The 15,190-nt window shown below is 44.2% G+C and overlaps 1 protein-coding gene and 1 long non-coding RNA gene across 3 annotated transcripts; one reads left to right on the top strand and one right to left on the bottom strand.

Moving 5' to 3' along the window:
* Positions 1-2,923: 2,923 nt before the first annotated feature.
* On the top strand, positions 2,924-4,050 carry LOC113029738 (uncharacterized). Of its 2 annotated transcripts, none has more exons than XR_013911397.1 (3): positions 2,924-3,316; positions 3,402-3,565; positions 3,682-4,050. It is a non-coding gene; the product is annotated as an uncharacterized LOC113029738 (long non-coding RNA). The 2 variants fall into 2 exon arrangements; XR_003273486.2 differs by having other exon boundaries at positions 2,927-3,328; positions 3,457-3,565.
* Positions 4,051-11,018: 6,968 nt separating this feature from the next.
* Positions 11,019-14,657, bottom strand: LOC113029842 (uncharacterized). Its single transcript, XM_080306307.1, has 3 exons — positions 13,317-14,657; positions 12,127-13,003; positions 11,019-11,775 (listed from the first exon to the last, which is right to left on the bottom strand). Exon 1 carries the CDS (start codon positions 14,587-14,589, stop codon positions 14,071-14,073), a length of 519 nt encoding a protein of 172 aa, XP_080162433.1. The 5' UTR covers positions 14,590-14,657; the 3' UTR covers positions 11,019-11,775; positions 12,127-13,003; positions 13,317-14,070.
* Positions 14,658-15,190: the final 533 nt, after the last annotated feature.

The following is a 15,190-nucleotide window of genomic DNA, read 5'->3' as shown; positions in this document are numbered from 1 at the left end:
CCATGTCCACAGTACAGTTAGTGGACATACTGTGTTGCTTAGTGGCCTACATTACTTCTGGACAATACTGCGCTACCTGATTGACCGTTCTGAACACCTGTACGCTTTTCCATGTTCACAGAGGATAATGCAGTTGGACGCGATGGCCAGACCTCATGAGTACCTCTTCCTGGATGAGGCTGGCTTCAACCTCCAGAAACGAAGGCGAAGAGGCCGTAACATCATTGGCCAAAGAGCCATCACTGAGGTTCCTGGCCAACGGGGGGGTAATATTACTCTTTGTGCAGCTATGGGTACGGAGGGGTTTGTCCACCGGCATGCTGTCCTTGGGTCTTACAACACCCAACGTCTCCTCACCTTCCTAGAGGAGCTAAAAGACATCCTCCTGGACCGTCAACAACACCATCCTAGGCTAGCACATCACATGTATGTGATCATTTGGGACAACGTCCGCTTCCACAAAACACACCAAATCAGAGAGTGGTTCACCACCAACAGTGACCACTTTTTAAACATCTGTCTGCCACCCTACTCCCCTTTCCTGAACCCTATAGAGGAGTTCTTCTCATCATGGAGATGGAAGGTGTATGACAGACAGCCATACACAAGAGAGAACCTCGTACGGGCAATCCGGTTGTTCAGTGATGACGCGACAAATCCTACTTCCGGGTCTAAAGTAGTCTGCGTTTAATATGGCTTTTGTGTTGTTAACATGTTTAATGTTATGTATTTTCTTCTATTTGATCTCAAAAAGCTCCTAAAACAGTCAGTGATCACTGTTGACCTCCCTCGGCTTTTATTACCGCTAATCATTTATTTAAGCTCAGTTTTTAAAACCTTAGGATGTAACTACAGCCCAGCCCATGCAGCAGTATATGAATGACTAACCTCGTATTGTGGATGGATTATCTCAGTTGTTCTCCTGGCTGAAGTTTGGTCCCTTTACAGCATCCTGCCATGCGATTACATTTGTTCCTGACCACCGAGAACACTCACGGTAACTTTTATCCAGTGGAAAAAAAGTTAGCTTGTTTATATTATGCTAACATAGCTGTGTCGCTAGCGGTCACGTAGCACATCATTATATACCAGCTAGCCAAACTTCAGTAATCCTACAAACGTCACTGCTGTTTAGTTTTCTGTCTTCATTTATGTTGGAAGTGATAACAGAGCTGTACGTTTTAATTTGTTTCCAAAACCCCGCAGTCAGGACATGCTATATTGTATTTAGATAGAAGCTAACTTCTAACTCCGTTAAATGTCATAAATTCCGTTTTCATGGATGCCTGGATGTTAAACTCAATTGTTACACCTGGTAGAGTAGAAGGCTGATCATTTTATTAAAGATTAAAGACTTTAGACAGTTTTTCAACTCTCAGTAATGCCACAGTGATCGTTTGATATATGGACCTGCAGCAGAGTTTAGACCCAGACACGGCTAGTGACGTCAGACTGAACAACCGGATGGAGCTGGCCTGTGCTGACATCCCAGTGGAGAAGGGTCTGGCTGCAGCCACTGTGGAGCTCCACAGTAACCGGATACACGTGACCTCCACAGTAGCCGGAAACACGTGACCTCCACAGTAGCCGGAAGCACGTGACCTCCACAGTAGCCGTAAACACGCATGGATACCGTGGAAGTCTTGCAAGTTGATCGCAAAGGTTGGTTAAGTCTTTCTTAAATAAATTTGCCGTTAGTGATTTCATAATTCTAGGAATCGTCTAGTTTTCTTACAATGATCATGTTGCCACTTTTTTTGCGTTACAACAACATTCCTCCTTATTTTAATGTTTTTCATCGTGCTCCATGGCAGAGAAACACACAAATATGCTTTTTACTGGGCCTGGTTTAAGTAAGAGAGCTGGATTAATGGCTTCTGTGGGCGAGAAGAAGCAAAAACCACATTTTGCATTAGAGTATGATTTATTGTTGGCGTCAGAGATGCAAAATAACGAATACTTCAATACTGTACTTAAGTAGAATTTTCTGGTATCTTTACTTTACTGCTGTACTTTTTTGTGCCTACTGTATACTTCTTTATACTTCTACTTCTCACATTTTAGCACGCGTATCTGTACTTTGTAATCCGTACATTTGTAAATAAGCCCCCCGCACGCGTGCTTTGGACGTAAGATTACTTCAAAATTTTGTACATAAATTATATTTTAGACCCTGTACTTCTTACTTCCACTTGACTAAAAAGTCGAGTCAGTGCTTTTTAAACAGAGGTATCTAAACTGTAGTAAGGAACGTGTGTGCTTGTGACACCTTTGGTTAGCGTCAACACTGTAAATTTCGTCACAAACAGATTTATATATTTCTCAATACTTCTATTCGCCATTCTTTTCTGTACAGCTTTTTTTATTGCCCAGATTTTAGTTAGCCTCTGTTCAATTGACTGTTATATGTCAATAGAAACATGTCTCACAAATTAAAGTGTCTTGTAAAATATTTGTGGGGGGTTTTTTTTCAATAATTTTCTTCCCAAATCTATTACATGCCAACTGTAAATTGTTATTTCTGCTAAAACCTTAACTTAAATGTATATATGGTGTTTATCTGTTTCTCTCTCTGTTTTAGATGCACACATCAATCTGGAATTCGGGCTTAAAGCCAGAACTGCAGGAATGCAACACGTGTTGCAGAGGACTCTTTCACTGCCCTCTGTGCCCCACTTTCAGCCCTACTGTCAGGGCAAAGATTGAGGAGCATCTAAGTGTGCATATAAAAAAATGCTTTGACTTTCAAAGGTATGTTTGTATTAAATATACTTTATAGTTATAAATATGCACTTTTTTAAGCACTTCTGCAGTATCTTTGTTGACTTAAAAGTTGCTGTTGATATTGTACAGTTCAGTGCATTCATCTGCAACAAAAATAGTGTTTTTATAAAATATTTTTATTTACTTTTCACCACTTTTCTTGACATAACTTTTGTGATCCATACCATTTTGCTTTCATTATTGAGGTTGGCTTGGATGTTTTTGTTAACATGTACAATCTGATTGTTAGACAAATTGATTGCATTCTATACAACTACATTTAAATTACATCTGTTTGTTTGTTTTTTTTCTCTTATAGATAAAATGATATGCCGGTGCAGGCTGCCTTGTAGGACAACAGGACACTTTCACTGCCCTGTCTGTAAGATTACAATCATACGGCATGGGGATATGGCAAGGCATTTATTGTCTTGTCAGCATTCTTCAATGCCAAGTCAGCCACCATTATCAGGACTGCTCCCCGCTGAACTCTCCGAGGAGACCCGTATTCCTCTGGCAGTACTCTTCGAGGAGCCCCGTCTCCCCCCCCAAGGTTTTGTCTTCGGTATCTGAACCATTTTCTGAGTCTTTGTTAGAACATTCATATGCTCTACCCTCTGTGTTCAATAAAACTGCAGCTGATGGAAAGTCCATGAAAATGACATGCCCTCACTGTGGCCTTACTCTTCGTAGCTCTGGCAAGCTATTTGCACACTGGAGAGAGGAAGCCAAAGCTGTGCTTGAAGGACAACACGTGCCCATTTTCAGACTGAAAAAGCGCAAGTTCCAGGAAGTCAGTCAGGTCAGTATTCACTCTAAACAGTAGTGTAATTACATGGTTAGTGAAATTTGAATAACTGTTAAACTGTTCTGCAACAGAGAAATAACTATGTTTTTATCCCCGTTTGCCTGACACAGGAGCCAGCAGTTGTTGAAGATCTGCGTCCTGCTGTGCAGTGGGTTGTCCAAAATAAGGCACTTTTCTGTGGACATGTAACAATGCCCAAATATCTGTCCTTAAATCAAGGGGACCAGCAGAGGGTCTTAATAGACATGTCAGAGGAAGAAGACACTGGAGCAAGGGACTTGTTCCTCTTTGTTTTTCCAGTTTGCAAAGGACATGGAGCTCTTTTTGAAAGCATGTGCTGATGAGCAGGGACTAAGGGTCAGTGCTATGTTTGACATGTAATGGACAAATGAAGGCACTGGCTGTGTTTGTTTAATATGTTGTTGTTTGTTTTGTTTTTGCATAGTACAAAATTCCAATTAAACTTATTTCAAAATGTTGTTCACTTGATTCTGTGTCCATACTTATAATAAAGGATTACAGTGAAACAGCATTAAATGTAACAGCATTTTTTTTTTAAACTTGTAATTTCAAAATAAAAAGCTTATTGTTGATATTAACAGTAAAGAATTGTAATCAATAATATTATACATTTTAAACATTAACACTCTGGGCTCTATCCTGGCCATTTGTGGACACTTCACTTATTCTTTTTTTTTTGACTACTGCAGTGGACCAAAAGAATGACACGGGTTTGATCTTAAGGATCTAATAGTTGTATGTGTTGTGCATGACATTGCCACACAAATATGTATTTGCAAGATAGAGTAGAATAAATTATGACGCATGAAATATTACACAGGCTGCAGTGACTTTCTGTTGATACAGACTGAGCTTTGAGTTTCCCAGTCAAACTTAGCTTTGAAGCACCTGCTAAAAACACTTTTACTCTTGTACATTTCATAACAAGACACCATAGCAGAAAAATTAACAAAATATATATTATTAAAAAATTCAAAGCTGCACATACAGCAACAAACACAGTTAGTAAATGTGTCCTGGAGTTTATGCAGGTGCAGAAAGTGCTGCTGCTGTAAGTCAGCCTAACAGCTTCCAGATCACTTATTTTTCTGGAAAGATGGTAGGAAGGGCATCACTGCTCATTTCTACAATCTCCCAGATCTTGGAATACAATCCCTTTGTACCATGAAACCACTTCGCAGTACTAGGAGTCCACTAAAACCTATAAAGAGAGTGATCCTGGAAGAAATGGACCCTCCTCAGACAGCGAGTGGGGAAGATATTACTAATCTCTGGCAGACTTGTTCCAATAATTCTGCCAGCTTCTTTAACCACCCGCTGGAGTGCTTGCTGATCGGCCTTGGTGCAGCTGGGGAACCATACTAGAAATCCATACGTCAGAACGCTGCTGATGGCACAGTTGTAGAAGTTCAACATCAGAGATCTGGGAATGTGTGCGCTCCGCAGTCTCCTCAGGTAGTAGAGGCGCTGTTGGGCCTTCCGTGCAACTGAGGTGATATGGTTGCCCCAGGACAGGTCCTCGGTCACAGTTACCCCCAAGAATTTAAAACTGCTCACCCTCTCCACCGCCTCACTGCCAATGAAGAGAGGCAGATGGTTGTTATGACCCCTCTTCCGGAAATCAACAATGATCTCCTTGGTCTTTTTGGTGTTTAAGACCAAGTTATTGTCGTGGCACCATGACTCTAGTTGTTGCACCTCTGTCCTATAGTTTGTCTCATCATTGTTGGATATAAGTCCGAGCACTGTAGTGTCATCTGCAAACTTAACAATGAGATTGGACGCGCAGGAGGAAATACAGTCATGGGTGAAGAGAGTGTATAGCAGAGGGCTCAGAACACACCCCTGAGGGGCACCGGTGTTGACCACAAGGGTGGAGGAGGTGTTCTTACCCACTCTGACACTCTGTCTACGGTTAGTGAGGAAGTCCACAATCCAGTTGCACAGAGAGGAGTTAAGTCCCAGTTGGTGGAGTTTGGGACGGAGTTTGTATGGCCGGATGGTATTAAAAGCCGAGCTGTAGTCTACAAAGAGGAGCCGTGCATAGGTGTTCCTGTGTTCCAAGTGCTTCAGTAATGTGTGCAGCACTGTGGCGATCGCATCCTCGGTTGACCGGTTCTCCCTGTATGCAAACTGGTGCGAGTCCAGGGATGGTGGAAAAGCAGCTCTGATGTGTTTAATGACCAGTCTCTCCAGGCATTTGGCGGGAACGGGGGTGAGTGCCACAGGTCTGAAATCGTTCAGACATGTGACATTTGACTGTTTTGGGATGGGAACGATGGTTGCTGCTTTGAAACAGGATGGTACCAGTGAACAGGACAACGAGGTGTTATATATAGAGGTGAAGACGTCCGCCAGGTCCGCAGCACAGTCTTTTAGCACCCGGCCCAGCACTCCATCTGGCCCGGCCGCCTTCCTGGTGTTAATGCTCCGGAACACACGCCTCAGCTCATGAGTGCTCAGGACTGGAGCAGGATCGGTTGAGGGGAGAGGGGACAGGACAGGGTCGGTGTTCTCCCTATCAAAACGGGCATAAAAGAGATTTAGATCCTCAGCCAGAGTAGAACTGTCGGCTGAGGGTGATGGTGTTCTTCTTTTGTAGTCCGTGATAGCCCTGATGCCCTCCCAGACCTGCCTTGGGTTTGTGTTGTTCTCAAACCTGGCCTCGATACGCCTCCTGTGCTGCTGCTTGGCAGTCTTGATGCCTCTTCTCAGGTTGGCCCTGGCAGCACTGTATGCCTCCTGGTCCCTGGATTTGAAAGCGTTGTTCCTTGTTCGAATAAGTTGTTGAACTCCGTGTGTCATCCAGGGTGGATTATTAGGGAACACACGGAATCGTTTCCAAGTTGTTACATTGTCCACACAGAAACAGATGTAGTCCAAGACAGTGGAGGTGTAACTGTCCAATGCGACACGATTGTCAGTGTCCTGCACCTTGAATACATCCCAGTCTGTGCAGTGGAAACAGTCCTGAAGCATCAGAATAGCATCCTGCGGCCATGTTCTCACGGTTTTAGTGACCTCAACAATTGCAAGACAGCCTTTTCCCCGATGCTCAGATGGGGAAAAAAAGGAAGTTTCATGAAAACATTAGTACTTTATCACCGTTTTATCTGAAAAGTTAATGGTAATATATAACCTAACTGGCTATAAAGAGTAAAAAAAAATTAGATACAATTTTGATTTTGATGAAAAGGACTGGTGCTATTTTAAAGAGTCACGTCGGTAAAAGTAGAATTTTTTTTTAAGAAATATACATTTTATAGCATTTTGTGAACATACACAAAAAGTGGCCATTTTTGGCAACAAACAAGCTGAGAGTTTTATATTTTTTGCTCTCCTTGAACAAAAATAATAGTGCATAATGTAACCAACACAACCATTTGATGTAACCAAGATGGCGCCGCGGATGGTCGCCCTGGTGCTCCAGTGCGTTACTTTTGTTTTGTTTTTGTGCATTTCTTCTGTGTCTGGGCACTCCTCTGGATATTCGTACACCAGAGAAGAGCTCCTTAACTACAGGACTACAACGCCTGTGGATTTATTTCCAATATTTGTCGCATCTGCGGCAGATTTACTGCTGTCTCTGATCAGGAAAGCGAGACGCCGAAAGAGAGGGAAGCGAGCCGGCGCACTCGTGCGTTTGAGGAGATGCGGACTGCGAACCGCTCTTCCTGGGATCTTCCTTTCTAATGTACGCTCACTCGGGAATAAGATTGACGAACTGGCCCTGATGAGAAGCATGAACAGAGACTTTGCCTCCTCCTGTGTCTTATTTTTTACGGAGTCATGGCTCAGTGAGAACATCCCAGACTGCGCGCTCAAACTGGAGGGCTTCCATCTGCTGCGCGCGGACCGGCAGGCCGCTCTCTCCGGTAAGTCCAAAGGTGGAGGTCTCTGCTTCTACATCAATAGTGGCTGGTGCACAGATGTGACAGTGATTGCTCAGCACTGCTCTTCCTCTCTGGAATATCTTTTTATCCACTGCAAACCGTTTTATTCTCCGCGGGAGTTTGCTTCATTCATCCTGGCCGCTGTTTACATCCCGCCAGACGCAGATGCGCAGGCAGCTCAGTGCACACTCGCGGAGCAGATTCTCCACACGGAGCGGACATTCCCGGACTCTCTCATCATTGCTCTTGGGGACTTTAACAAAGCCAATCTGAGCCATGAGCTTCCAAAATACAAGCAGTATATTAAATGCCCGACCAGAGAGGAGAGGACATTGGACCACTGTTACAGCACGATCAGCGGGGCCTATCGCGCGGTGCCCCGCGCTCCACCCGGACTTTCTGACCACGTCATGATCCACCTAATCCCCGCGTACAGACAGAGGCTGAAGCTCTCCAAACCTGTCGTGAGGACTAAAAAACTGTGGAGCAACGAGGCTGTGGAGGAGCTTCGCACGTGTTTGGAGTCTACAGACTGGGACACAATGAAGGCTGCTTCTAACAGCTTGGACGAGTTTACGGACACGGTCACCTCCTATATCCACTTCTGTGAGGACAGCATTGTGCCATCACGCACCAGGGTGATTTATAACAATGACAAACCCTGGTTTACTCCTAAACTCAAAAAGCTGTGGCTGGAAAAGAGAAAGGCGTTCAGAAGCAGAGACAGGGACTGCTACAGAGAGGCCAAGTACAGGTTCACTAAAGAAGTGGACATTGCTAAACATCAGCACTCTGAGAAGATGCAGCAGCAGATCTCAGAGAATGACTCGGCCTCTGTGTGGAAAGGTTTTAGGAATATCACAAACTACAAGCCTAAAACCCCCCACTCCACTGATGACTTGCTCTTGGCCAACACCCTTAACGACTTCTACTGTCGTTTTGACGAGCCATCACGCAGCCTTCACACCTCCAACGGCCCCAACAATAGAGACACTTTGGACACTAATTCCCCCACCTCTCCCCCCTCCATAGAGCCATCACCACCTTCAAACCGTTCACCTACAACACCCCCCTCCTCACCCCACACAAAAGAGGATTTCACACCACCTCCTCCCACCACAACTCTTCATATTCATGAAGCAGATGTGAGGAAGCAGTTTAAGAACCTGAATGCTCGGAAAGCTCCCGGCCCAGACGGCGTGTCTCCTGCCACCCTCAGACACTGTGCAAACGAGCTGGCCCCAGTGTTTTCTGGCATTTTCAACTCCTCACTGCAGGCATGTCATGTGCCTGCCTGCTTCAAGTCCTCCACCATAATCCCTGTCCCCAAGAAACCTAGGATCACTGGACTAAATGACTACAGACCCGTGGCTCTGACATCTGTGGTCATGAAGTCCTTTGAGCGCCTAGTTCTCTCCCATCTCAGGACCCTCACGGCCCCCCTCCTGGACCCCCTGCAGTTTGCATACAGAGCCAACAGGTCTGTAGACGACGCCATCAACATGGCCCTACACTTCATCCTGCAGCATCTGGACTCCCCAGGAACCTACGCCAGGATCCTGTTTGTGGACTTCAGCTCTGCCTTCAACACCATCCTTCCAGACCATCTCCGAGACAAGCTTTCCCAGATGAATGTGCCTGATCCCATCTGCCGGTGGATCACTGACTTCCTGACGGACAGGAAGCAGCATGTGAGGCTGGGAAAGAATGTCTCGGACTCCCGGACCATCAGCACCGGCTCCCCTCAGGGCTGTGTTCTTTCTCCTCTGCTCTTCTCCCTGTACACCAACTGCTGCACCTCCACCCACCAGTCTGTCAAGCTAATCAAGTTTGCAGATGACACCACCGTTATTGGGCTCATCTCGGACGGGGACGAGTCTGCCTACAGGAGGGAGGTTGAACGTCTGGTGTCCTGGTGCAGCCACAACAACCTGGTGCTGAATGCCCAGAAGACAGTGGAGATTATTGTGGACTTCAGGAAGCACACAGCCCCACTCCCCCCCATCATCCTGACTGACACCCCCATCACCTCTGTGGACTCGTTCCGCTTCCTGGGTACCACCATCACCCAGGACCTGAAGTGGGAGCCCACCATCACCTCCGTCATCAAGAAAGCCCAGCAGAGGATGTACTTCCTGAGGCAGCTGAAGAAATTCAATCTGCCAACACGGACGATGATGCAGTTCTACACTGCAATCATTGAGTCCATCCTCACCTCCTCCATCACCGTGTGGTACGCTGGAGCCACTATCAGGGACAAACAGAGACTGCAGCGTGTTGTGCGCTCTGCTGAGAAGGTGATTGGCTGCAGACTCCCATCTTTGCAGGACCTGTACACCTCCAGGACATTGCGGCGTGCAGCTCGGATCTCAGCTGACCCTTCTCACCCTGGACACAGTCTGTTTGACCTGCTCCCCTCAGGCAGGAGGCTCCGGTCCATCCGCACCAGAACCTCTCGCCATAAGAACAGTTTCTTCCCCTCTGCTGTTGGACACATGAACAATAACCATATGACTGTCCCCGCCACTAACACATGACCCTACGCTGTGTTCACTGTATCATTCCATGTTTGGCACTGATCACCACCTGCACTCATGTATATATATCTTTCAACGTAGCACTCTTAATTCTTACTCTCATGTATATATCTCATGTATATCTCATGCACATATCTTTCCACGTAGCACTTTTAATTCTTATCCCTACTTTTATTTTTTCCATGTCTATTTAAGTGTTATTTATGACACCATGTTTGCACTGAAGCACCGCAGCAATTTCCTAATGTTGTAAACCTGCTCAACATTTGGCAATAAACCCCATTCTGATTCTGATTCTCTGATTCTGATAATAATCAATGTTGATGTTAATCAATTAGATGTCCCAGACACTACTATTAATAATACAGCAGCCCCTCGTTTATCGCTGGTGTTAAGTTCTAAAAATAACCCGCGGTAGGTGAAATCCATGAAGTAGCCAACTTTATTTTTTACAATTATTATAGATGTTAAGACTGTAAAACCCCTCACTACTTGCTTTATACACTTTTCTCAGACAGGCATGAACATTTTCACACTTTTCTCTTTTGTTTAAACACCCTTAGAGTTCAAACCTTCGTAGAAACATAAGTCCAGTATTATGGAATGAAACCTAAAGGTGCATTTGAGGGTGCAAAACGTTTCGTCGGCATTGTTGTGTTTGTTTGGGAGAACACTTCCAAACATACAGTACAGCACTTCAGAGTTACACTGCTAGCGATCAAAGATTTATGTAAATTCGACAAGCTAAACGCATTCTGTACTGTACAGCAGGAGTCCCCAACCGTTTTGCACCACTAGGGTTGCCAACTCCCTGAAAAAAAAAATAAGGGACACCTAGTGGCCAGGGCCGGGCGACCCAATTGTCTTCACCCTTCCCTGTGTGGTGAATTTTTTTAGCTCTTCTTTTTTGAGTGTGAAATTTTTTTTTAACCATTTGACTTGAAGTTGATTTAAGTAGATGTGTATTCTTTGTGATATGAACACATGGGAAACAAATGATCATTTATCCATTTATTTTTAACACAAAATGACAACATTAACACAATAAAATAGGTCTCTTTCCTAAACGAAAGACTGGTACGCTTCACTTTTTGTGCAAAATGACAAAATTAACACAAAGAACTCTGTCCTGCTTAACCTAAAATGATATAAATTAATAGAAAACAATAGAAAGAAAAACATTCTTGTAACAGTGCACATTTAGTGCAATTAGAAAAGTGCAAAAACAGTCTGTGGAACACCTGTAAACACAATATTTGTGCCTCAAAGGCCTTGACTGTAGCTGAAAGTTGAAGTAAAAAAAAACCAACAAACTCAAGCTCAATGCTACATTATGTGGAAACAGACTACTTTTTCCATTTGTATTTTTTTTTGAGCTCTTGCTGCAGTTAGGAGTTGTTTGTCTTTCAGTACTGCAGAGTAAAACTCTAAGCAAGACATATCATAATTTAGACTGACAATGAGCTCACTTCTAATTAATTCAGTAGAACATTTGTTCCGCACATCAGTCCACTTATTCTTCATAAGAGAGAAAATCCTCTCCTCAAACCCAGTGGAAGATGGGATGCTGAGTACAAAGGATACAACAGCCTGCATATTGGGGAGGTCAGCTGCCTGAAGAATTTCCATCCACTTCTCTGCTGTTCCCTTGGACTGCCACTTTTCCTTCTCCTGGTGTTCTTTGGTGAGGTGCTTCAGAAGGCTGGTTGCAGTGACACACTCTTCATAAAGCTCATCCATAGAGATGTTTAACCTGCCAATAGAGATGAGAAGTTGACCTAAATCCTAAGTGGTACATAGAACATTTACAGTGGTAAATAAATGGAAAAAATGTATTGTATATGTTTGTAACGTTGTATAGCATTTAAACAATACAATAAGTATAGTTTATGTATTTATCCATCCTTATATTAAGTATATGAACTCCTTGAATTTGTAAAATAGTGTATAAAAGATTGCATGCGTGTGTATATACACTCCAAACAAAGTTAATGATTATGGTTTTATTTATATATGTTATCTATCAATTGTATTTGTTTATTTTTAACCATCAATACTATTAAAACATGGTTTATCATTTCACTGCTAAATGTTTTCTTCTTACCTGCCAGCCAGGTGAAGCCGTTCAATGATCTTCTCCATGTCATCAAAGGAAATCTTCCCAGATGCTAGAGAGAGGGGCTGCAGGTGGAAAAGCCAGTTTTCTTCTGAAAAGTCAAACCACTTCCGGACATAACTGATGGCAGTGTCTAGGAAGGCTGTAAACTCCTGCCTGGCACCATCAGCATCAGATGGCGAGAGACGCTGGAGCTTTTGTCTTGTTAGGTACCCGTAGAACCCATTATCTCTTCTCTGAAAAAGTCTTTTCAGGAAACACTCCATGATGGAATAGAGGTCAACAGACGTGGTTACATTCTTCTCCAGTTTTTTCACCACTTCTTCAAACAGACACATGACATTATTACAGAAGAGGAGGTAGACTTCCACAATGTCTGCCTCTCCCTCAACTCCAGCAGCATCTTCTGTCAACTTCAGCAATTCCTTCAGGCGCCTTGGACATTCCTCACCAATGCTGATGAGATATGACTTCAGCGGGTCCCAGTTCTGCAGCAGGCGGGTGATTGCAGGGTTGAGTGACAGCCATCTTGTCACAACATGGCGCAGGATATCATGGAATTCAACGTCACAAAATTCACAGAACTCTTTCAGGGACTCTCTCCTTTTGGCAGAGGTGGAAAAGAAGCTGTATATCTTCAGGACAATATTTTCCACATCTACTGAGAGCTTGTCCAGGGCTTTTTTTCACAGTGTTATGAACAATATGTGCATGGCAGTTGCCACGAAGGATCTCACTGTTGGTATTCTGCCCTCACTAGGGTGTAAAGCTGGTTTCTAGCTTGGCAGATAGCTAACAGGTCCACAATAAACATCCAGGAGTCAGCGGATACGTTTTAGATGTTTACTGTTGAAGCACTGTAAAACTGGTACAGAAACAAAAATAAAATATTACATTTCTGCTGTAATTGCATTTTCTTTACAACATCAAACATTAAGCCATGCACTACAATGTATATAACACAAACACAAACTTATCCAAACCCTTTCACTGGTTATCAGGCTCACGCATTTAGCGATTAGCTTAATGCTAACATTACATGGGAAATCCCATAGACGGGCTAACGTGTTAGCATCGCGGCCGTTTTTCTTCACAAAAGAAAGTTTTCCACACAAACCTCTAAACTGCTACACAAAACTATCGCGGGAAAGCTTACAAAACAGATAGCAACTACTTACAGGCATGTGCTCTCTCAGGCTCAGCAAGAAAAAGTGAACAAAAAGTGGAATAGACGACAGTTTGTCTAAAGGACTGTTTTTCACTGGTGAGGTACTACGGCAAGTCTGCTGGTACAAAAAAACACACACCCAAATGATCATGCCTGCCACAGTTGGTCTCTTTCAATTTTGTGAAGACTGAGTTGTGGATGCCATAATTTACATTTGCATTGTCAGCACTGAATGCAGAAACCTGATCTAAGGATAGCCCCACGTTTTCAAGAGAGCTTTGTATTATTTTTACTATTCCCTCTGCAGACTCATCTGGATTTTCAACAAAATCCAATATCTTGTTGACAACTCCAGCCTCTGGTGTAAAAAACTGCAAGGCCAAGGGAAACATCTACCGATTTCCCTTGTTTGAAGCATCAGTGTGAAGAGAGAATGGGAGTGGAGTTGCACCACTTTTCAATTTTTTGATCACCTCTTCTATTGCCTTTGGAGACAGGACATCTGTGACAACTGCTTCAGCTTTCGTCCTCCCACAGGACATCTTTTTGGCAATACTGGAGTCATTCAGCATTCGTACAGTCAGTTTGAGTGCACAGTCACCCGAGTTATAACTTAAGCCGTGCTTTACAATGTGGTAGACATGGGTCACCTCTGCAGCAGTCACCTATAAAATATATATTTCAAAAAAAACAAAACAAAACAAAAAAAAAAAAAAACACCCAGCACGCCCCTGCGGGCGGTTTATCCTTCAAGCTCGGGTCCTCTACCAGAGGCCTGGGAGCTTGAGGGTCCTGCGCAGTATCTTAGCTGTTCCCAGGACTGCGCTCTTCTGGACAGAGATCTCCGATGTTATTCCCGGGATCTGCTGGAGCCACTCGCCTAGCTTGGGAGTCACCGCACCTAGTGCTCCGATTACCACGGGGACCACCGTTACCTTCACCCTCCACATCCTCTCGAGCTCTTCTCTGAGCCCTTGGTATTTCTCCAGCTTCTCGTGTTCCTTCTTCCTGATATTGCTGTCATTCGGAACCGCTACATCGATCACTACAGCCGTCTTCTTCTGTTTGTCTACCACCACTATGTCCGGTTGGTTAGCCACCACCATTTTGTCCGTCTGTATCTGGAAGTCCCACAGGATCTTAGCTCGGTCATTCTCCACCACCCTTGGGGGCATCTCCCATTTTGACCTCGGGACTTCCAGGTTATACTCGGCACAGATGTTCCTGTACACTATGCCGGCCACTTGGTTATGGTGTTCCATGTATGCCTTGCCTGCTAGCATCTTGCACCCTGCTGTTATGTGCTGGATTGTCTCTGGGGCATCTTTACACAGCCTGCACCTGGGGTCTTGCCTGGTGTGATAGACCCCAGCCTCTATGGATCTTGTGCTCAGAGCTTGTTCTTGTGCTGCCATGATTAGTGCTTCTGTGCTGTCTTTCAGTCCAGCCACTGGTAGGATTTCTGGATATCAGCCACCTCCCCTATCTGCCGGTGGTACATACCGTGCAGGGGCCTGTCCTTCCATGATGGTTCCTCGTCTCCCTCCTCTTTCTTGGGTTTCTGCTGCCTGAGGTATTCACTGAGCAATCCAAGAATACATTGGGAAGATGGCCCCAACTGACCGAGTGCTCAGTGAATACTCCAAGAAAAAAAAAAAAAAAAAAAAAAAGAAAAAAAGAAATAAATATATATATATATATATATATATATATATATATATATATATATATATATATATATATCCCTCATCCTATTCATGTAGCCCCTTCCGCCAGGGTTACTTGCGTAGTAGCATTCCAACAATGCCCTGTTTTCGTCTCTTGCCCACCGATGCCTTCTTGTTCCAGTAGCCCACTTTTCGTCAGGGTGCCCTGGTTCCTCAC

Source organism: Astatotilapia calliptera, chromosome 9, assembly GCF_964374335.1.
Source record: "Astatotilapia calliptera chromosome 9, fAstCal68.1, whole genome shotgun sequence".
Classification (NCBI taxonomy): Eukaryota; Metazoa; Chordata; class Actinopteri; order Cichliformes; family Cichlidae; genus Astatotilapia; species Astatotilapia calliptera.
Note: the sequence above shows the minus strand (reverse complement) of the source record. Positions and strands in the feature narration are given on the sequence as shown.

What these genes read in the sequence shown, in the direction of transcription:
- LOC113029842 (XM_080306307.1), bottom strand. Translation starts at nt 14,589, where the DNA reads ATGCTAGCAGGCAAGGCATACATGGAACACCATAACCAAGTGGCCGGC.